Genomic DNA, 22668 nt, shown 5'->3' on the forward strand with positions numbered 1-22668 from the left:
TTCTCCCAGGGAATCCTCTACCCAGGACATCCTCTCATTTAGAGCCACACACAAAGAAGATGCGCACACCCAGCATTTCAGAGTAAACTTTTTACTTTTGCTGGGAATTATTTTAAATTAACAGGGGTGTTGTCGTCATCTCTGACCCCAGAAACATTTCTCTAAGGTAGCTTTGAGCACACTGGGCCAAAGACCTTCAGCAGTGCGACCCATGTCAGGGTGTTTGCAAAGGGATCACGGTCCATGTCAGGGTGTACGCGAAGGGATCCTGGCCCATGGCTCAGCCCATATCAGGGTGTATGCGAACAGATCACAGCCCACGGCAGGGTGTACAGGAAGGGGTCCGCCACTCCTCTGGGCTCCATGGCTGGATCAGATTTCCACAGTCAAAGCCAAACTGCATGGAAACGGCATTGATACACTGCTGTGCCCTCTGGCCCCAGCCTGTGGCTTGGCTTCCGGTGAGCCTCACTGCTGTGTTAACCCAGGTTTCACCAATTCCGCCAGCGTTGGCCAAGTTCCATGTGGCAGCTGCTTCTGCTGCTCACAGCCACCAACTAAAAGTGCCATGAACCACCTTCGAGAGGTAGGAATGTGCTGCTTTCCCTCCCACTGCTCCTGTCCTGGGATCACTGAAAATCCTAAATTCATGTGTCAGTTTCACATTACGGGCACAGCTTAGTCCAGCCCTTGAGTCTTTAACACCCAAAGATGAATCTGAACCCCACAGGGCAATAAAAGCAGAAAATTGGGCATCATTCCCAGGTTGAGATAGAAATCCAGACACTTGAGCAGGGGAGACCCTTCAGGACAGTCACAGATCTGCACAGATCCCATATGCTCGCTTTCCTTCACTTTCCCTTTTCAAGTTCTGCTCAATCCCCTTGCTTGTGTCAAAATCTGATCCATGCCTCCCCTTTTTCAGTGATTAATAAAATAGTAATCATGCCTAGCTCTTATCTAGCACTTTTCATCATTATCCCCATTTTACAGATGGGGCTACTGAGGCACGGGGAGGTGAAGTGACTTACCAAAGGTCACCCAGCAGACTAGCAGATGAGCTGGAAATAGGACCCAGGTCTCCTGTGACCCAGTCTAGTGCTCTAGGCAGTAGGCACCACTGCCTCCTTTTAAAAGTATTCCTTTAAAAAACACCCTGCCAATAAAACACCACAGCACAGCTCATTGTCAAAGTGCTTTACCAACAACCTCATCTCTGGGTGAGAGAGTGTTATCACGCCCCCACACCATTTTATAGGTGGGGAGAAACTAAGGCACAGAAAGGTTATGCCTAGGGCAATGTGTGTCAATGCTGGGATTAGAATGTAGAAGCTCCTGGCTCTCAGGCCTGTGCTTTTACCACTAGACCATCCACCCTTCCCTCCCTTGGGGATAAATAGCTTACGCCTGTTTAATATCAAGTGCAGGCTGTGGGGGTGTTAGTTTAAACACTGGGTATCTGGCGAACAAATGTCTCTGTTTTGCGTTCAAACAGCGGGGACTGAGATTACATTCTCTAGGGAGGCCCAGTTTGCAGGGCACTGACAGCACAGCCCTGCCTTGCCTAGCACTGTCAATTCAGGCATGTGTTGGGAATGTCTGGTCAAGCGCCAGAGGGTGAGCCACTAATCCTCTGTGACCTGCCTGAGTGTCAACAGGTGTAACTAGAGCAGAGAGATAGCAGGTGAGTGAGGTCACTGAGCCAGCCACAGCCCTGGGAAGGCAGCTGGGCCACCTGGACTCAGCACTGACTGCACAGAGCCAGGTTTAGAAGGCTGGTGCAAGGCTTTGAAATGGGTGGTTAGAAGGTTAATGAAGCAATAAGGGTCCCGATGCATAGGAGCAGCCAGGTGCAGTCTGGCTGGGTTAGTCCAATCTAGGCACGTAGAGAAAAGGCAGGTCTCTTCTCTGCACTCGGTAAATGTCACGAGATTTGTCCGCTTGGCTGTGCAAAGTGGAACCGGATCGCTGTGGTCATCTCCTGTGGCTGAACACAAAACCGGAAGTGAATGGAGTCGGTTCAGCGATTTTGGTGCCGAGCAAGGGCTCAGAGACATGTCAGGTGTCTCCAAATGTCTCATTCAGCAGCATTTCTTCTTGGGCTGGTCGTCAGGAGTGAGCTTGATGGAGTCTGTTAAATAGTTCTCGAGCATCTCTTGGTACTGGAAAAAAGACAAGAGGAAATAAAAGGGGCTTAGGTTTGCTTTTAAAAACGGACGTGCTTTACTACAATCCCTGAATCCTAAACTTCCCCATGGGAAACCACCCGATTTCAGGTTTCTTACCAACCCGAGTTTCTCTGAGGTTCACAAACTTTTTGAAGAGCTGGGGATAAATCTCCAGGAACCTGAGACTAAATTTTGAGCTGAAATTTGAGTGATCTCAGACTGATTTACGATTTAGGATGAAAATTAGGCAAAAAGAAAGAACCACACGCAACAGATGCTAGTCAGGCTGCTTAATACTTTCAGACACCACAGTGATGGGCATGGTGTATGAATCTGAACAGAACAGAACTGCAGAAAGCCTGGCAACTTCATCTGAGATTCAGTCTGAGTTACAATATTGGTTCACTAAGAGTATGGGACCAAAATCACAAAAACGTTTGCACAACATGTGGAATGAAAACACTCTCATTTACATCACTCTATTGAGCCTTCTGCACAGATGGGACAGTGACCCTTGTGGTTAGGGAGAGTAATATGCTCTACCTATCGTAGTATTGTACATACATCCACAGGCAGCAGACACCACACCTTTCCAATGGAGATGACTTAGCAACATTTCACTGCAAATGTTGTAGGTTTAAGTTAGCTCCATTTTAAGCCTGTAGAGTTTAGTTTGATACCAGTCCTCTCTTCTGGACAGACCGTTTACTTTAATCGTGACTCCTCCCCTTATTTAAATACTAATTCCAACCTAGGAAAAGGGCCATATTTTGAAAGGGCCCAACACATTTTTTGCCTGAAGTTTTGTAGATTTAAATAAATTCAGGCACAATGTGTGCCGTTTTCATGTCTAGCTGTTTGATTTCTGGGCACCGTCTGGGTTCTCTGGTTAAACATGTAACTGACCTCAGTTGTACCAGCAAATACTTGCAGATGCAAAATTGCTGTCTTAAAATGGAGGACAGCTTCTAAATGACTGGCCTTCAAGCCCAGTGCTTTCCCGCCTCTATTGATTTCATTGAGATGACCAGTAGAGGGCACAGTTTACACAGCTATACTAGCTTTCTGGAATCCCTTATGATTGGTCGAAAAGTTAAAACAAAACTTTGGCAAAGAATTTTCAAAACAGCAAAATATTTCTTATTTCATTAGCTTTTAGAATTATTTTTATCAACGTTATTTATGAAAACATTTATCTCCTTGCTTATTGCCCAATGTTTTTTACACGAGAAATATTCAACACTGAATTTTTTCATCCGAGTAGTTGCAAGATGGATTTTTAAAACATTATTTAAAATTAAAATTAAAGTGCTGAAAATAATTAAAATTAAGTCCTGAAAATATTTCAGAAATAAATGATGAATGATAAATTTGCATTTTTGACTAAAATTATTGGAAAAGATAAAAAAAACATGAGAACTGGTCAACACCCAGTCTGAATCCTCACTTAGGTATAAGGTGAAGTTTAGGATTTAAATCCAAGGGCAAATTCAGGCCAGGGTTTGGGTTTTAGCTTAAATGGCACCAGATTCTCACTAGCTGTTTCCATGAGACTTCTGGCCCAAATGATGAAAATAATAATAATCATTCTAGCTCCTAAATGGTACTTTTCATCAGTGGATCTCAAACCACTTTACAAAGGAAACCAGTATCATTATCTTCATTTTACAGGTGGGGAAACTGAGGCACAGGGCGGGGACATGACTTACTCAAGGTCACCCGGGAGACTAGCAGCAGAGCCAGGAACAGAACCCAGATCTCTCAAGTCCCACATCAGGGCTCTAGCGCTCACAAGGGCACATGGCCAGCACCGCTACTCACCCTCAACAGGGCCTGCCTCGCGAGCGTCTCAAAGGCCCGCACTACGTTGATATCGTTCTTGGCACTGACTTCGAAATACGGGATGTCCTTTTCTTTGCACCAGAATGAAGCTGTCTCCTTAGACACCTGGGAGAAGAGAAGGGGATGGGGTCATGTTATTCATTTGCAGCCCTTAAGGAAGTGACCAAGTCCAGTGCATGGGGTATTCACCGGTCCTGATGGTAGCCATATGCTCAGAGATCCCTGGGCTTCTCCCTGGGCTTTTCACTCTACAGCCACTGAGAGCAAATGTTGTGATGGTGCGGAGCACACTCAATGCCCATGGAAGCCAATGGGAGCCTCCAGTGTGGTTTCAGAATGAGGCTCTCAGTGCATGCTGGCAATTCAGCTTGGTCTCTTGACAACAGGGCCAAGTGCTGGCAGGTACAGAGCCTTGTACCATCAGGCACACAGTGCTCAGTAGCAGAACATTTGGCTCATCGCTCTTCAAGGACACAGATCTTCTTAAAGAGCCTGGGCTGGAACATGTTCCTCCTTCAGCAAGGTCACAGGAGGGCTTGGTGGGCGGTTAAGTGAAGGAGATTTCTTTCAGCCTTCCGGGGAGGGAGCCTTCTGGAATCTAATGGTTGAGCTACCGCTGAGGGGTTTTATTAATTATTAATAATGATTTCCCTTCCCTCGCTTCCCGACAGGAATTTCTGGTTTGTTGGTGAATTGTAAACCCGGCCTGTGCCAGACTAAATACTCCACCTATATTAAGTAAACCCTATAGCTTCTAAAGGGAACTACTTGTTCCAGGTGCCTTAATTTTGGGAAGCTCTACTGGAAACACACAGAAGGGGCCTGATTTTCAGAGGGCGGGAGCTCAGCCCTTTTTGGAGATCAGACCCCTTTAAGGCATCTCCAGTTGGGCACCCAACAGCATTAGCCACTTCTGGGAATTTAGGCTTCAAGTGAGGCTTGTGGTGGGTTATTAATTTTTAATTGAATTTGGTGCTGGTGAAAGGTGTGTGATTGACAGGAGGTTGGAGTCCTGTGTCATTCCCAGAAGCCCTGTACAGGCAGAAGGAGGGCGAGTTTCCCCAGTGTGCTCCAACTGTGACCCGGAGGCATGACCAGAACGCTATGAAATTTAGTCAAAGAAATCTAGCCCTACCCCTCCCACCCTCCATGGCCGATTCTTCTGAACTCTTAACAGGGACCAAGCTCTCTCTTTACCTGCCGTTCATTTAAGTCGATTTTATTTCCCAGTACCACCATGGGGAAGCCCTGCTCTGTGGGGATTATCTTCTCCAGGAAGTCCTCTCTCCAATCATCCAAGGACTCGAAGGACTCCAGGTCCGTGACGTCGAAGGCCAGCATACAGCCGTCCGAGCCCTTATAGAACGTCGACACCATGGACCGGAACCGTTCCTGACCTCCGGTGTCCCAGATCTAATGGGGGAGAAGGGCAGGAATGCACAACACTAATGACTGTTATGGGGTGACTGGCCCTTTAAAGGGGGCCGGGCTTCAGCCCCCCCTCCCCCCCCCACACACAGCCAACTCTCCTCCCCAGGTGGGGGAAATGAAGTAGGTCATGTGACTCAATCAGGCTTCTACCTTATTTACCTCGGAGGCCTGTGGAGAAAAGGGAAGTGCGGATGGCAGATGGCTGCCGAAAGGCTGCAAGGAGCTAGAGCATAAGGTAGGCAGAGGCCTGGGAAGACTCCAGGCAGGAAGGACTGGGGGTGCCTGTCTGGGGAAGAGCAGCGTGGGGACAAGATGGAAAGGAGCCAGGAAAGGGCTGAAAAGGGGTGGGCAGAAGAATGAGAAGGGAGAAGACCAATCCCTGGGGAAAGAAAGGCTGGGCCCAGTTTAAGACTAGGGTAAAGACTTTGTGTTCTGTTTGTTTCTAAGTTCTGTTTCCAGAAGGGGTGAAGGACTTAGCCGAAGGGCCAAGGCACTGCAGCAGCCAAACCAGACTGTGGCATTTACTGAGGAGTCCTGGGAAGGGGAAACTGAGGCAGGGCTGCTGCAGAGCCCCGCCCCCCATGCTCTGGAGGTGGTGACCTGCTGACTGTGACCTTAGACTATCTGCTGCTCTCTGCACCATTTAGCTATCAAGGGCCTGGCTTCCAGAGGTGCTGGGCACCTGCAGCTCCTCTTGACTTCAGCAGAATCCATGGGTGCTCAGGACCCCTGAACATCAGGCACAAGCCTGCAACAGTTAAAATGTTACCGTTGATTTCAAAGGGAGCAGGAGCAGGTCCTGAATGATCCCTTATTTGTGCACTGACCTCTGTTAAATGGACATCGCCTGGCACTGTGCACACACACCAGGTCAAAAGACAGGCTCCTGAGTGGATAGATGCCAGAGACCAAACAGAGAAGTGCTTCACCTGCAGTTTTAGGGGGGTGTTGTCCACCATGATGCACTTAGATAGGATACTGGCTCCCAGAGTAGTCCGATAATCTTCATGGAATGTCTTGTGCACGAACTGGTGCAGGAGGGAGGTTTTCCCCACCCTGGGACAAAGGAAGAGGCACACAAAGGGACATGCGTTAGCCTCAGGACTTCTGAGTTGTGCTATAGAATCAGGTGCAGGGAATAAGACTGGAGAGTCACAGATTCCCACACCCTGTTATTAATGGGATAATGACTCCAGGATGGGAGCCAAACTCCAAACACTCAGCCTTGCCATTTTCATCTGCGCTAGTACGCTCCGAAGTTAGCCTGGGTCTTGGATGTATCTTAGATGTGTGAAACCTGTATGCAGCCAGGCTTCAAACTGATCTATGAACTAGTTTGGTTTGCGGGGTGGGTGCCATACTGTAAGTACAGGAAGACTGGAGTTTGAACCTCCACATTTAAGGGCTTAATTTTTAATGGTTTATTTTTAATGCTGTTAATTTCCCCTGTGTTCCACAGCAGCTTAGAGATTATTATAAATACATGAAAAGTAAATCAGAGAATCTTAGCCATTAAAGATAAAGTCCCACTTTCTCATTTACATTAAGGCCAACTTGCATCATTCTAGCAGTGTAAAGGGGGCTTAGAGTGGGACTCATTTAGCCTTCGTGAGAACAAACTCTCAGGACTGTTGGACTCCAGTAGGAAGGATTCTGCTTACCCCAGTGCTCCTATGATAATTATCTTCAAATCCACGTTCCTGCTGGAATTCATGAAGAGGGCCTAGAGGATGGAATGAGAGACAATGACTAGACTAGACTTCACATCCCAGCTACCACGAGACACATGCAGAGAGGGGAAATTCACCACCAGCCCTCGGCGTCACTTAATCCAAGGGCCGTATGGTAACCAGCCCTATTGCTGCATGTCCCTGAGAGTGCTGTGGTTACAGAGCCGCCTCCAGGATGGAAATTTTCAAAAGAGGTCAGCGCCCACAGTGGGGGCCAGAGTCTATCTGTGACTATCTGGCCTTTATTTAGATGCTTGAATGGGAAGTGATGTATTTTTGGAAATCACATCTGGTGGCCTGTTGTGCATACCACGTGCTCAAAGGCAGGCAGAGCAGGTGCTCCAAGTGCTGGCCTGGTCAGGCTCCAGCCCTTGTGGGGGCCCTGTAGCACTCATACACCTTGAATAACAGCACATTCTTTTTCCAGGGCTGCTTAAAGGTGCAAATACCCTCAGCACAATGACTTTAACAATTACAATAAAAGATCAACCCAGCAATTCCTAACTCAGCCCTAGGGGCCAGTTCAGGACAGGGGCACTGCATCCCATGGGGCTCCTCGTGCCAGGGATACTCCACCCACCCCTCTCCCAGTGGCCAGGAACCCTGTCCTGCAGACTGCCCCCAGCCTGAATCCTTTTGTCTAAGATCTCAGTGGAGCATATTTGCACTGCCCTCCTGCTGTCACATGTCACTTGCTGTGCTGTATCCGGCTACAGCAGCCACAGGCCAGCATCCAGCAAATAGGCTGGCTCCCCACCGTCCCTTCGCTTACCAGCCCCAGCTCTTAGGCTGCCTGCTGCCTGACCTTTCCCTGCAGCCAGGCTCCCTGGTGAGCCAGATTCTCTCTGCCCTCAGCATGTCACTTCATTTTTCTGTGCTCTGGGCACTCGGGCTGGATACTGACCCGGGAATGACAGTGCCCTCCACTGCCTAAATCCTTTTCTGCCAGCACATCCAGGATGGCGGGAAGGTACCCCGTAATGTTGCGCATAGGCGTGATTTTGGGGGGCAGCACTAGTCAGGCGAACAGGGCGGGGGGGGGAGGGGATTCCACACCTGCCTGAGGTTTGTGGTTTGGGGGAAGGGGGCACAACAGCCCCCCTGACGCCCCCCAACTGTGTCCCTGATGTTGTGGCATGTTTGTTACACTTGGTCTGCCATGTGCAACCAATTCCCCCACCCTTAGGGAACTGCTTCTTGCTCAGATAGCAAGTGAGACTCTCTGTGACAGCTGCTTTGCATAAATGGCAGCTAAGGCCTTGTGCTGGGCCTCGGCACAGAGCTGAATTTTGCCCATAGGGAAATCTCCCCATTGCCATCTCTACCTGCGCCAGATTCAGCTTCTCCTCAGAGGCTGCCTGGCGTGTCAGGAGAGCTTGGAATGGGGCTTTGCATTTGTTATGGGTGCTCAGGAACCTTAGAGCTTTAACCATCACTGTTTGTAGCTTGGTTAAATGGGATCCACTTCTAGGCCCCTGAAACGCTGAGCATCTGCATTTGTCTCTTGTCCCCCTCAGTAGCAAACCCCCCCGCCCCCCATTGTGCTGTGCTTTCCACTGCAACAAAAGGAGAAGGGGCAGGAGGCAGGCAGCGCACGAGCCCGCACAGACTGACAGTGCCTGCCAGCTGCCACAAGGAGCCTATTGTGAGTGGAACCGGCATCCAACAGACCTGTCAGTGTTTGTGCTGAGTGCAGGAGCCAGCATTACTCAGCCACTGTTTCCCTCACTGACTTTATCGCTGCCACTGTCCAAACTGCGCTTCTGTTTCCACATCCCAAATGGGTGTTGCCTGGAGCTCCAGGCACTATTTTATCCTTATGGTGCTGGTGATGTCAGGTGCAACTTGGACTGATCCTATAAAGAGAGGGCTCTGGGGCCAAGGCTGAGGGACTGTTTTTCACCTGATGTCACAGCCTGGAGACTGACACCACTGAGACCACTGCAACTACACCCCATTTTCGCTGCTACCTTGTCACCTCGCCTTCTTCTGACCTCTACCTCTTCACACTTGTCTGCTCATTCTGCTGCTGAATATTGTCTAATGCTAGAGTGTGAGGTGTCTAGGGCTGGGACTGTCTTACTGTTGTTTGCTTGTACAGCATCTAGCACAATGAGGCCCTGCTCCCTGTGTGAGGTCCTTAGGTGCTACTGCAACAGTAGTTCATCATCATCATCATAAAATAGCTGTAAGAAACTTACAAGAAACTTCCCTGGCTTTGGTTTTCATTACCACCCTGAAACCTGGGTCCCTCCCACACAGCTGAGCCAAACATCAGTGGAGGCTGGGCCACAAAGTATTTGTTAAAAGGGCGCGTATCACTGCTAGCTAATCTTTCCTGGCTGACTTTCAACTGAGACTGCATGAAGCACTGACTTGGGAGACCAACCCTACGTTCCATTCGAGACTCCTGCTATTTCTGAGAGCAAGTCAGAGGTAGAGAACCCAGTCCACAAACCTAACCGTGTGGTGATTCATCATTCTTCCATTCCGGGGTGACTCATTCTTTTCTTGGCCAGCAGAAAGATTCACCATTACAAAGAGCAGGGAAGGACATCAGGGAGCAGTACTGAAGCTGAGAAAAACATTGTTTGAGAAACATCTCTGTTCACATGTCCGTTAGCAGAGCTAAATACCAAAGTATTACTCCCATGCAGACCTGGGATAATATCTTTCCATTATCTCATGGGGAACGTTCAGGGCAATGACTTAATTTATTATGGGGCACACTTTTCAAACCGGTGGCTCTCAATCTTTCCAGATTACTGTACCCTTTCAGGAGTCTGATTTGTCATGGATACCCCAAATTTCACCTCACTTAAAAACTTGCTTACAAAAAAAAAATCAGACCTGGGCTCTGGTTCAGCTTTCACCGTCTCCAAAGCACAAGAGTTCTCAGACACAGGATTCAGCCTGTTTCAGAGACAGGGGCTATCTGCGCATTTTGGATTGGGTTTCAGATTCCAAACCCTCAGAGTTGAAGGGGTCTGATAGATCCTTGGGTCAGGCCCATCTCCTGTGCTAAGTGTTTGGAATGATGCACCTTAATATCTTGACTCTGCAGCTACTGCTGCAAAACTATAGAACTTACTAGTAAAGTCCCAGTCCCCTAGAAGCAATTTCTGCCCTCATTCTGCATTAGGGTTGCCAGTTTCAGTTGGATGTGTTCCTGGAGGCTTCATAACATGACAATCTTTCATTAAAGATTAATCTTTAATTCCTAGAGGCTCCAGGAAATCATGGGAGAGTTGGCAACGCTATTCTGCACTGCTCTGCAATAGCTTGGGACAAGCAACAAACCAGGAAGCTTGGAGGGGCAAAGAGAGGCTTGGGAGTGAAGCTATGCAAAGGGGAGTCAGTGCTTGAGCCAAGTATAAGAAAGGCACAGGTAGGTACACGTGACTGATCAGACTGGGACACACCAATGGTCTAGCATCTTTTGGTACATCGGGCACTAGCTGTTTTTTTTGCCTTCCCATTGAAGGCTAATTCCCTCCCCCTGCCCTTATGCACCTGGTTAATTGTGCAATACCAGAAAATGGGGGAGGGGAGACTTTTTCCTCGACAGCTGATAATTGGTTTTGGGCCATGAAGTGTGAAAGTAAGGCAGAGATCAATTCCTGGATAACAGGCACCTAAGAAAGGATCAGCATGGATTGTGGAGAGAGACAGCTGAGCTGGCTTGGATAAAAATAAGACCTGATAGAAATCACTGCCCAACAGCCTGGACTAATCTTTATTAGGAAGTGTGGCGGGTGGGTGTAAAAATTTTGAACTGCTGATCTCACTAGCCCTGAAGGAGTCTGCCAACACCAGTACAAACCCAGTCCCAGTACAATACACTCAGCCATCCTGGTGTGAGAAAGTGAAATCACTCAAAATCTTGCTGCTAGCATCCCTATCAAGTTATGGCCATCTGTGACAGAGTCACTTTCAGTCAGCATGGTTCTGGCATCTGCAAATAACCTGTGTATCTTATAGGATGTCCACTTGCACTACCATGGTTTTATTTATCAGAGGGGTAGCCGTGTTAGTCTGGATCTGTAAAAGCAACAAAGAATCCTGTGGCACCTTATAGACTAACAGACGTTTTGCAGCATGAGCTTTCGTGGGTGAATACCCACTTCTTCGGATGCAAGTGGTTTTATTTGGCTTTGTTGACTCTAAAGGCACCTGCTAAACTAACCACTCCCCAAGCCTGTTGTGTATTGGATCAAGGGGTGGCTAGAGTGGAGCGTGTGTAAAATGAACAGGTAGATCACATCAGGTATCTTCTGGTGGCGGCATGTTTCCAGCTGGCATGTCTACCTGCCATAATGGCACCATCAAAGATTTAGGGCTTTTTGAAAGTAATTTTGGATTTAACTTGGTGTTTTCTGATAAACTGGCTTGCATCCATACACAAGGTTTGTGTCTGTTTTTTGCCAAATTATCTGGCATCTCATTCTGCGTTAACTAATTTGCTTTGGAAGCAGATCAACTCAAAATCAGAATGAGGTATTTTACAATAAGGTAAGTGTGGATGCATCCCCAGATTCCCCTCCCCTGCAGCTAAAGGTTGGGCAATCCGCTCTCAGGTTTCAGCTTAGTGTGATGTTGCTGTCCCACTCCAGCCTTCCAAAGAGTCCTCCAGCAAAAAACAGGGACCTGATAATAACTAATGTCATGAAAATCTAATCAGAAAAAAATAACTCTTTGGAGGAAGTGTAAATACACATGATTTTGGCCTTGTGCATCCCAGAGTAGCAGGAATGAACACCACACATTTCCCCCCACCCACCTCATTAGCAGTTTCCTTTTGGGGTTTAATGTTCAAAGGGGCCTTCTTTGGTCAGATTTTCTAGTGTGCTCAGGACCCGGAAGGGAGCTGCTGGGCACTGAGCATTTCTGATAATCTGGCGGGGGGCGGGGGAGGGGGAGTGTGTGTGAAACACATTGGTGCACAGTCTTCAGCACTAATCCCCCAATGTTATCACTTCCACATGCAGGTGATAGGATTTCCTGTTGGGCTGATGGTCTGTGTTTGGGAGCATGCAGAACTGCCTGGGCACAAGTCGAGGCCGTGCTTTGTAAAGGAGGCCCTTTGTTTTTTCATGGAGAGGCTCAGGCCAGTGGCGCTGGAACAGCTTTTGGAGTGTGGGTGCTGAGCTGCACCCCCCCCTCTTTGCCCTGTCCACACCCCTCACCGGCCACTAGAGCTGGGCCCGGCAGCCAAGACCCCACATTCGGGCCCAGTGGCTGGGACCCTGGGCCCGGCAGCTGGCCAGGATCCCACATGCAGGGGCCGGCAGCCGAGAGCCCGCGGCCAGCAGCTGAGCAGGATCCAGATCCGACAGCAGAGCCCCCAGGCAGCAGCAGGCCCAGTGGCCGGGACCCTGGGCGGCAGGGCCATGGGGCCGGTATCAGGTACCCTGGGCAGCGGAGGCATGGAGCCAACGGCCTGGATGCTGGGCACAAAACCTGGGGGTGCTGCAGCACCCCCAGTACCGCTGCTTCCTGTGCCTATGGCTCAGGCTGCATAGGGGAATGGCTGGGCTCACAAACAGTAACAGAGCTGCACTAGTCTGGATGTGCTAGGCAGCACCACAAATAAGTCTGAGATGAGTAATGTTCAGTCCATTCCATGGCATCTGCATTTACACAAGGGAGCAGAAAGATTCATGCAGCACAGCTGCAATGTGAATGAGTCTTTCAGAAATCAAGGTCTCCATTAACCCTTCAGGTGGCTACAAGCCCAGACTGCGGAGGTCCCCTATCTGATCTTGGTTTCACCTCTGTGTAACACCAGTGACCTCGTTGGAGCTACTCCTGCTTTACACCTGCTGGACTGAGAGCAGAATCAGGTCCCCTGATTTAACTGGGATTAACTAGGATTGCTCTGATCCCGGTCTGGACGTGTCATTCCCTCCTCCTGTCTCCAACCCACCCTACCTCTGCACTTGCAAACTGCTGTAGTGATCTTACTCATGTTGAGCTCAGATCACAGTCCGGGGCAGGACAAGCTACTCCCAAGGAGGCTTTCGCCCCTCTCTCTAGTCTGAGATAGATCCCTAAGACCTGTCTCAATGTATTAGCTCAATTGAGTTAGCCTAACAGCAGGGGCGGCTCTAGTGATTTCGCCGCCCCAAGCACGGCGGCACACCGCAGGGGGCACTCTGCCGGTCACCGGTCCCACGGCTCCGGTGGACCTCCCGCAGACGTGTCTGCGGAGGGTCTGCTGGTCCCGCGGCTCCAGCGGACCGCCGGAGCCGCCTGCCGCCCTCCCGGCGACCGGCAGAGCGCCCCCACGGCATGCCGCCCCAAGCATGCGCTTGGCGTGCTGGGGTCTGGAGCCAGCCCTGCCTAACAGGCTTGAAGAGATGCAAGTCAGCACGTCGGAAAGACATGTGAGCTGGCCATGCTGTAGCCTATGGGGAAACTAGGTTCCAACATGGCCAACTAATATGGCTAGGAACATACCCCTCCTTTTTTGCCCATTGAGACAGGGCTCTAATGAAAGTCTGTCTGAGCTATCCTTTGCCCAGGTCACTTCCCATCTCTCCACCCTGCCTCCGGTTGGCTTCCCCTCTATTCTCCTCATTCCTTGCTCGAGCGAGCCTCTTGTCCTCTAGCCAGCTGGCAGTCCACGCTCTGGACTGTGGATTCCTTCTGACTGGCCGGCCTCTTCTTGCAGCCACACTCCTCCCACAGTCTGGGTGCTGCCCTGAAAGGCAGTGCCTAATTAGGTGGCCACCTTTGTGTCTGATGCCAAGAATTGCCCCTGGGTCAGCCAAGTCCATTTCTCAATATGGGACAAACTAGCTGCCCAGAGACATTACCATCTGTTTCTCAGGCTGTGCAGTGCTTAACGTTTAGTGACAGCGTCCAACCCACATTTTTTTTTTTTGTGATGCGTTGTCTAAAGCTGCTCTACTTTACAGACATCTGAAAAGGGCATAGGTTTGATTCTGCCCAGAGCCCTCTATACAGTGTAGCCTGACCTCTGCGCAGGGATCTGTATACTGCTGAGCCTCCTGTCGAGAGAGCCTCAATCTCTCAAATCATTCAGGGAGCACCCACCCATCCCTGCAGTCTCTTGGTGCTGGCCCGTGCCTAGCAATCCAAAAGTCACCAGTTGTTTTGCCATATCTGGAAACCTTTGTTTGTCTATTAACTCAAAAAAGGAGTTTGCAAAACCTGATTTGCCTGTTCAAGAGAGCAGGATGTTACTTATCAGATCCCACCGGCTTTCTTACAAGCTCTTCCAAACCACCACTTCACAACAGCAAACAAAGGGGGCAAACAAAAGACACTTACTGACTGTGGCATTCATCCTGTGATCTCCTCCTCCGGCTGAAAGGATTCTAGTAGCAACGAGAGGCCATCGGCTCTAGCCCTCGGTGCTTGCAGAAGCTCTTGCTTTCTTCTCTTTACTTAGCTTCCTGAAGAGGAAACAGTCAAGTGAGAGGAGTCTCCAAGAACTCTGATTGTCTGAGGGTATATTTCTCTTTCCCTTTCTCTCCCTTGCTTTTTTTTTTTGCCAGCAGTCAGAGTCAGGGGGAAGGTTGTTAAAGAGGCAGTCCAGAAATGACATCAGCGAAAAGGGGTTGAGATAATCAGATTTTATGCCTCTGAAGGAATTTCGTGCATGCAGAGATTTGAACAGGGTACATCTGCATGAAGGAGGAACTAAAGTTTAAAGTAAATTGCCTGGGCACTGAAAGAGTTAGGAAGCAATTAACTGCCCAGCACTTTACAGACCTCTCCCTGTTCTTTTATTAGTTGTTCCCCGCAATTAGTGGGTTTCTGAGGTCTTGTAGATCCTCCCCTTCGGCTGAGGGGGGGATCCGTTAGCATGTGGCAGGCTTCCACCCGCCCCGTTTCCCGGAAACCCAATAGACTTTACAGACCTGGATGAATGCCTGCTAGCATATCTGCAGACAAACCTCATATTTTAGCTCCACTTTGATGGGTACTTCATTTTTAAAACCTTGCTGTCTTTGTGGATGCAAGCCCTCTCCCCACTGCCTCTGTACTCACAGGGCATGGTGCTCTGAACACTGGGAGTTTGACGGAGGAAATAAGGGACTTTTCCTAATTGTTTTCTAATTCATCCTGTTGCTCAGGGGCACCCAGCGCATTTTCTCTGCCGCCCTTGCCATGTTCGTTGTGAGATTATTCAGGGCTGAAAACAAAACAAAACATCAGATTATGTTGCCATTGTCACCTGAGTCTGACAGAGTCAACTCCCTGGACTGAGCTCCGCCTGTGCTGATAAGGCCAAATGGGCCAGCCCAGGTCGGTGAGAGAGTTGTTACCATCTGATGGCTATCGGGTGAGTCTGAGGCTGTGTCTACACTAGGAACATTTTGCTGGTAGAGCTATACTGATCTATTACACCAGCAAAGCACTCCTAGTGTTGATGCAGCTCATTCCAGCAAAGCTGAGCTTTCGCTGGTATAACCCCATCTGTAGTAGTGACCCTTGTCGGCACACCTATGTCAGTCAGAGGTCACACTCCAGCATGACATAGCTATGCTGGCAGAAGTTTGTAGTGTGGACCTGGCCTCAGTCCATTTCTTGGTGCACCGCTGCCATCACCCTTTCCACCAGCTCTGCCGGCAACCTCAGCAGAAAGGCCAAGCGTTGAACAGGCGCAGAGACTGCACTGCTCTTCAGAGCAGATTTAAGGCATGTTGGTAGGTCAAGGTATAGGGCTGTCTGTGCTGTCCAAGCTCTCTGAATTGCAAAGCGCCTTGCATTGTCTCCTTTTTGCAGATGGGGAAATTGAGGCACAGAGAAGGGAAGTCACAGAGCAGGGAATAAAACTCAGCATTCCGGACTCCACATCCAGTACTCCGTCCACTAGAAATCCTGCCTCCAATAGAGGAGTCAGTCCCTAGGGATGTCAGGCTATTTACATTGGCACAAATGGTTAAAAAGGAGAGAATTCAGCCTCCGATTGTGTGATACTCCCAGTAACCTGAACTCTAGTTACGTCCAGAGGAAAATGAGTATCCCATCGTCATGACTTCTGATGCTGGCAAACAGGAGCCGTTATGGTGGAACAGACCAATGATCTATCTAGTTCAGTATCTCATGGCCAAAGCATGACGCTTCCCAGAGAACCAAGTCCCTTCGCTCTTGGTGCACCACGCTGTGCACCCCCATGCTACACTGCTGCATGGGTGGAATCTCTCCCTGAGCCCAGCTACAATCTGAGTGTGCACAAGGACTGACAGGGATTCTGATCTGAACTACAAGTGGCTGCTTCTGGAGAACACCTCGCTGGGTGGGCTCTTCAGTCTGAGCTGTACACTCGAGAACTTCAGGGCATGTCTGATCCAATCTGAGAGCAAACACTGAGGCGGCCACCAAGAGCTGGGTGCTTCCTGGAGGAGGGAGTGCCCTGCTGCCTAAGGCATGTAATACTAAAGGTGTTTGTTCTTCATCATTCTGCATGCTGGGGCAAGCCCATGGCATTTGCCAGGTGTGTCAGACAGGATACGGGGCTATGGGGAGTCCTGCTGTCTGAGCAAATACCCATCCCAATCTCCCACATCCAGGAAGATGAACCTAGGGAAACCACTCTCCCCAGGTCTCTCAGTGACAAGCTCCCCTATACCCTACCAAGCTGGCAATCCATCACTTTTGTCCCTTAAGGACTAGCATCTCCCCACATGGGCTAGCTTTGCTACTGAGGTCTCCCTAGGGGCCCTCCAGTCTGAATTCATGCAGGGGCCCTGTAACCTGGAGCCACTTCTGTACGTGCTGCCTTTTTCTATTTCTGCTGACTCCTGACACTTCCTTGTTGAAATCAGTGTTTGATTTGGTTTTCTAGCTGTCTTGTGCTATGTGGGTGGGTGTGGGAGCTGTCTCCTGGCTCTAGCAGCAGCACAATGAGTCATGCACAGGCCAGGGGAGGACACCCTGTACTCTGTTAAATTTGGGGAAAGCACAGGTTTCTGGCAGGAGAAGTTCACTGCTTGCAAGTGACTCTTGCAGATATTTTGGGCATTCCCAGACTGGATCAGGCCCATGGCCCATCTAGTCCAGTATTGTGCCTCTGACAGTGGATTGAGCAACCTGCATGGAACTTGGAGGGAAGAGTTACCAGGAAGCCAGTCTGTGTGCACATGGCTGGAATGCTAGCTGTAGTTGCACCACCTCTGTAACTCGTTCTCTTAACGAAGAGCCAGTTTAGTTTTAGAAACCTGGATTGCTCTCATGTTGTTATTACTCAGCATGTGGCCAGCCCCAGTGCTTCAAAGGAAGAGACAAAAATCCCTGTCCCTCATTCTAGAGGGAATCCCCTTAAAGGGCCTGATCCCAAGCTGTTGATGTCAATGAAAGACTTTCCATTGATGCCAGTGGGCTTTGGATCAGGTTCATCATGAAGGGTTTTTCCTCCTCAAAAAGTATAGTTTGGGGGCCTGTCTGACTGGAGATCCTTCTCTTCATCCTGAGGAATGGAGTCAAGGTTAAGGCAGACAGCACAGCGAGAAAACACCTGATCTAGCCGGTTCTACCGCTCCCAGAGGTGGGGAATTACAGGTCCAGTTTTTCCTAGCCTAGCAGTGGCCTAACCATGCTGCAGACCAAGCACTGACTCTCCCGAAAGGCACGTGCTCGGCTTTTTTACACACACAGATCAGAGTTCCCCATAAAGGGGTACTACTGCTTGGCCCAGGAAGTTCAGTAATTTCACTGCCAGCGTGACTGTCGCATGACTCAACAGAAAAAAAGAAACAGACTCAGCCAGGTGGTTTCTTTTTTCCTCGAACAACAAGAAATCGAAAAGAGTTAAAGTGAGCCAAGAAGGACTGAGGAGAGCCCGGGCAGTGATAGAGAAGCAGGGTGTTCCAAGGGGTAGGGTGCTAGGCAGGAACTCAGGTTCAATTCCAGGCTGTCCCTCAGACTCTCTGTGTGTTCTTGGGAAACTTATGAGGTCTCTCTGTGCCTCCATTCCACATCTGTGCAATGGGGTGATAGCACCGTCCCCCTCCCAGGCGTTACGAGAGTAAATAAAATACATTAAAGATTAGACAGAACTGGGAAATTACTCTGCGTGGGATTCAGTCCTGTCCTGCAGAGTCTGGCACCCTCCCAATCAAACGCTCGTATAGCCCTGAGCACTGGGCAACCAGGGTAGTTTACCCCTTATTCACGCAGATCGAAGGCGTGCCCTTGCTCCTTGTTACACGGCCATGCTATGCTGTACAGGAATCGGGTAGCAACTCCTTGAATAGTTTGTGAGCGATTGGCGCTCACTGTATTCTATCGTTTAGAAGCTAACAGAAACCAATCGGAAAGGCAATATGCCTATTGGTAGGCCTGGCATGCTTGTGAATGGTGATGTGGGGCCTAACTGTGCCCCTGTGGGCTCTTCACATTGTTCTTGTTCTGTAAACAGCAAAGGACACAACACATGCTTTGAAAACGATGCCAGTCCAGAGCGTGGCATGTGCAGGCAGCAGATGATGCCGCATGTTATGGGCTCATGGCACCCAAGGCAGGATTTAGTTGGCACCCTCCTGTGCTCTAGAGAACACTCCTCTGGCAGGTGGTGGTGGTCTTCTCTCTCATCTGCTCCCAAAGTTGCCCTGGCCTTAGGTTGTGCCCTAAAGTCCTGATCCAAAGCCCATTAGTGCCAATGGAAAGACTGAGGTCCTAAATCCCTACAGTTGCCTTGCCAGGCCCTCGCATTTCACCACATCCTTTCCCAAAGCTCTGGAATCTTCCTTTCCCAAGTCTACCTTTTCAGTGCTGACCTTCCTCCTTCTCCTTCTCCTCCTCAGGCCTTGCTCTCTGACCATCACCATTTCGCCAGCAAAAACCTGGCAGCTAGATATTCCAGTAGTAATCTATCCCCAAGCCTCTCCTGGCCAGGCTCTCTTTGACCCTTTCTGTGGCTACTTCTGGTCCCTTTGCAGTTCACATGCTCAGCCATGCTGAGCTGAATGGACATGTTTTGCCTAGAGTCAGCTGACGGATCCATTTCCATCCCAGGATCTGAGGGCAATCACTGCAACATGCCTCATGGCTGGGATTGCTTCACAGCCTAGGAGCCAATAGAAATTCACCCTCCAGTTACTTCTCCTTTCAAATGTTGGGATGTTCACTATGTACTAATCTGAAGTGACTCAGGGAGCGCTGAACAGTTGTGGCTCCAGCTCTCACTTCTGCTTCTCAACATCCTCCTGCCTGGTCTAACTCCTACCAGTGGTGTCCTACCAGACTCTGCTGCCTTCCCCATCCTTCCTCTGAGTATCCCGCAATGTGACTCATTTGAAGGACCTCTTCAGCTGATTATGACCATCTTTGTGGGTGTGGCTTAATAACTAAGTCAGTCGCAGGACGGTGGAGAACAACCTCTCTAAAACATGACGGGCGTTTCTAGGGAGCTAGTGAGGAAGGCTGGTACAGTGGTTAGGGTGTAAGGCTACAACTCAGGGGATCCAGTGTCAACTTTCTACTCTGCCACAGACTCCCTATGTGACCTTGGACGAGTTACAAAGGCCCTGACCAGCAAAGAGATTTAAGCTCCTAACTTCCATTGCTTTCCATCTGTACAATGGGGATAATAGCACTGCCCTACTTCACAGGGGTGTTGTGAGAATCAACACAGGAAAGCTTGTGAGATGCTGAGATACAGTGGGGGCCACAGAAGTCCCGCAGAGAATTTTTTTTTTCACAAGACACCTAGCACCGTTAGGCTGTCCTCTTAGTGTACACGCAACGTGCCTCAGGTCGCACATGGCCAGGATTCACCACTGAATTTGGTCCGCTGTTTGCATCATTAGCTTCCCCAGCTTGGGCTGAGTACTGATGGAACAGCACTCACTTCGCACTCCCCATGCCCATCACCGTCCGCTGAGCTCTCACCCAAGGGCTATCTCCATTCTAGTCTGTTCTTAAAATTTTCCGCCACTGCCGCTCTGCCAGTGGTAGCAATCACGGTAGCTCTGGTGTACATGGGTAGATGGTGTTTTAGCCACCATGGGGTGGGAATGTCTCAAGTACTCGTTGACCTATTTCTGCTTCCATTGAAATCAATGGAAGTATCACCATTGAGTTAAATGGGACCAAAATTAGGCCAACTCTCAGTGCTTTGGAGAAGTCCCACCACTCCATACCATCTGACCCTGCTTCAGAGCAGGTCTAGGAGACATGATGACTGAAAAGTTGGCAGCTGCCTAAGCCCTGTCTACCATACAGTTCCCATCAGTAAAACTACAATGGAGAAGAAAAGGCATAGACTGGAAGGGAAGGAATTATTTAGTGTAGTGTGCACAGGTCAACAAGGGATAAGAAAAGGATTTTTTTTTTTGCTAAGTATCAGGGAAAGTTTCCTGACAGTGATTTGTCCCAAGTGCTGCAACAACCTCTCAATGGAGCTGGTGGAATAAAAGAAACACTTCCTCATGGAGAACTGCTGGAGAAAAAGGTGTAAAATCGCCATTCATATTTTCACAACTCATTATTCAATCAGCAGTACTCCTAGGGGAGAAGGTGGAAGTGCCATTGCTTGGACTAGCCAAAGCTTACTGGGGCAAAACACTGAGAAATGAGCTATGGGGAACAATCTTGCATTACTGGGTAAGAGGGACTGGGTAGGACCACACGGGTCTCCTCCTCTGTGTTTCTAGGGCACCCAGGGCCATAGCAGCATTAACATCTATATTTCTGTGAACCTTTCAGAGGAAAAATAGGGATGCCTATGAGAGTCTCTCTCTCTCTCTTTCTCTCTCCTCCCCCGCACCCCCCGGAATAGGAGACAAACCTCAATGCTCCAAAAGGTTCTAGTTAATGGGTTTAGGGCATCCCATCTCTTGGTTCTTGCTGGATGCTTGTCTGGCTAGTGCTTCTTCAGCCACAGTACTGGGTGGGTAAGTACGGTATGGGGAAATCAGTCCCACTGTACACTATAGAGCTTGAGAGCTTCAATACGAAGCAACTTTCAGCTGCTGCCTCTTGCCATTTGTGGTGGAGTTATGCCTGGTAACTCTTGTTTGGGAGGGAAACAAATATCTCTGGGTGCTAATCAGGATTTGTAGCTAGCAATGTTAGAAGACATGGTTGCATGGCATTTTATGGTACCTTATTTAGCAATGTGCCTGAACAAAGTGCCACTAGCAGTGGAGTGAGTGCAGGAATGAATTGTGGTTAATGGACACAATGACAAATGAGTTTGATAGCAACACAACCACTGTATTTGAACAAGATAGGCACACCCTTCCAGTTTGGTTTTAATCAGTTCACGTACATGAGCAGCGAGCCCAAGCTGCATGGTTCAGATCCAAACTCTCCCCACACTTTGGAGTGTTCACATCCAGCCTTTAGGTTTAGCCCATTTTGAAAAGTGGGATCAGCTGCAAAGTTTGGTCCCAGATACAAATGTCTCCAAAGTTCACAGGTGTCTGGATCCAGGGGGTTGGTTCAGGCTCATGTCTAATATCCACCATGTCTAATTCTGCTCTTGGATATCCTCCATCTTTAGGATGTGCTGACATGGGGTCTGTTTGCTGTGTCAGTTTGTGCTGGCTATTAGTTAAATGGGGTTGTTTCCACACAAGAGTGAAAATCTCAGAAAAGACACATGGCTAATAATAACCCTCCCCTCTCTTCCCTTTTCTGCTGACTTACATGCATTTCTCAAGATACATCATGTGTGAGCTGTGGGTGCTAAATTCACTCACATGTATTCTCTAAGACCTATGCTCACCGTTAACAAGTCACATGCTCCAGACACCATTGTGAGTGGCAGGCTGACCCCTAACACACACAGATTTTGATAACAGTTGCCTTTTTTTATGCAGCACGCTGCCCATTTTAGACCCATCTTTCCAGCTGTGCCAACTGCAGTGCTGTCTGTTGGAGGAGATTGGCCCAAAGCTTTCTTTACCCGCTCTCACTCTGAAAGTGCGTGCACCCTCTCTACATCTCAGGAAATAACCCAGACACTCAGAGCAAAACTCTCTGGGAAGCACCAGCTGAGTGGGAACCTTGCAAAGCATAAACACCCCAGGATCACTTCAGGCTTGTTCCACATTTTGCCTAGGTGTTCACTAACCTCGGCAAAACTGGCTGAAGTATCAGGTTTTCATTTGGAACATTCCATCTAGCTCTGCCCCTTACCACAGAATGTGACCTTTAAGGGTTTTCAAAAGCACCTCAGAGAGGTAGAAACTCAACTCCTACTGATTTTCAGTAGAACTCATGCTCCTAAGTCTTTTGGGCTCATTTGAAAATTGTAGCCTAAAGACAATCAGACAACATAACAAAAAGACTTCCTCCTCAGTTGTGGTAGCTTTGGCCACCATATCCTCCTCCTGCACAGTCAAAATTCTTCCCAGTCCAATGAAGATGCTGCTAATACAGAGACACCCATGAGGTATTATTTCCGGCATATCTAAAGCTTTTAATTCATGGGGGTGAAGGGTGATGGCACCGTGCACAATTCAGCCTCCCAAAGCCAGCCATGTTTTCTGCAGTAGTTTCCAAATCTAATTCAGTTT

At 49.1% G+C, this 22668-nt stretch overlaps 2 protein-coding genes across 7 annotated transcripts in view; one reads left to right on the top strand and one right to left on the bottom strand.

Moving 5' to 3' along the window:
• Positions 1-1182: 1182 nt before the first annotated feature.
• RAB7B (RAB7B, member RAS oncogene family) lies at positions 1183-14891 on the bottom strand. Of its 3 annotated transcripts, none has more exons than XM_039537098.1 (7): positions 14468-14891; positions 9635-9746; positions 7103-7164; positions 6371-6497; positions 5208-5423; positions 3990-4115; positions 1183-2162 (listed from the first exon to the last, which is right to left on the bottom strand). In XM_039537098.1, exons 2-7 carry the CDS (start codon positions 9704-9706, stop codon positions 2082-2084), a joined length of 684 nt encoding a protein of 227 aa, XP_039393032.1. In that variant the 5' UTR covers positions 9707-9746; positions 14468-14891; the 3' UTR covers positions 1183-2081. The 3 variants fall into 3 exon arrangements, with proteins under 3 accessions (XP_039393032.1, XP_039393034.1, XP_039393033.1); XM_039537100.1 differs by having other exon boundaries at positions 9630-9746; positions 14468-14890; XM_039537099.1 differs by lacking the exon at positions 9635-9746.
• Positions 5586-22668, top strand: part of RHEX (regulator of hemoglobinization and erythroid cell expansion) — a 64091-nt gene continuing 47008 nt past the window's right edge. For 2 of the 4 annotated variants that reach the window (XM_039537107.1, XM_039537102.1), the window contains exons 1-2: positions 5602-5676; positions 10396-10559. The gene's annotated coding sequence lies outside the window, so the exon portion shown is untranslated. Of the gene's footprint in view, positions 5677-10395; positions 10560-20729; positions 20750-22668 lie in introns of those variants that run through there. The other 2 variants (XM_039537103.1, XM_039537104.1) reach the window with 2 other exon arrangements.

Source organism: Mauremys reevesii, linkage group 4 (assembly GCF_016161935.1).
Source record: "Mauremys reevesii isolate NIE-2019 linkage group 4, ASM1616193v1, whole genome shotgun sequence".
Classification (NCBI taxonomy): Eukaryota; Metazoa; Chordata; order Testudines; family Geoemydidae; genus Mauremys; species Mauremys reevesii.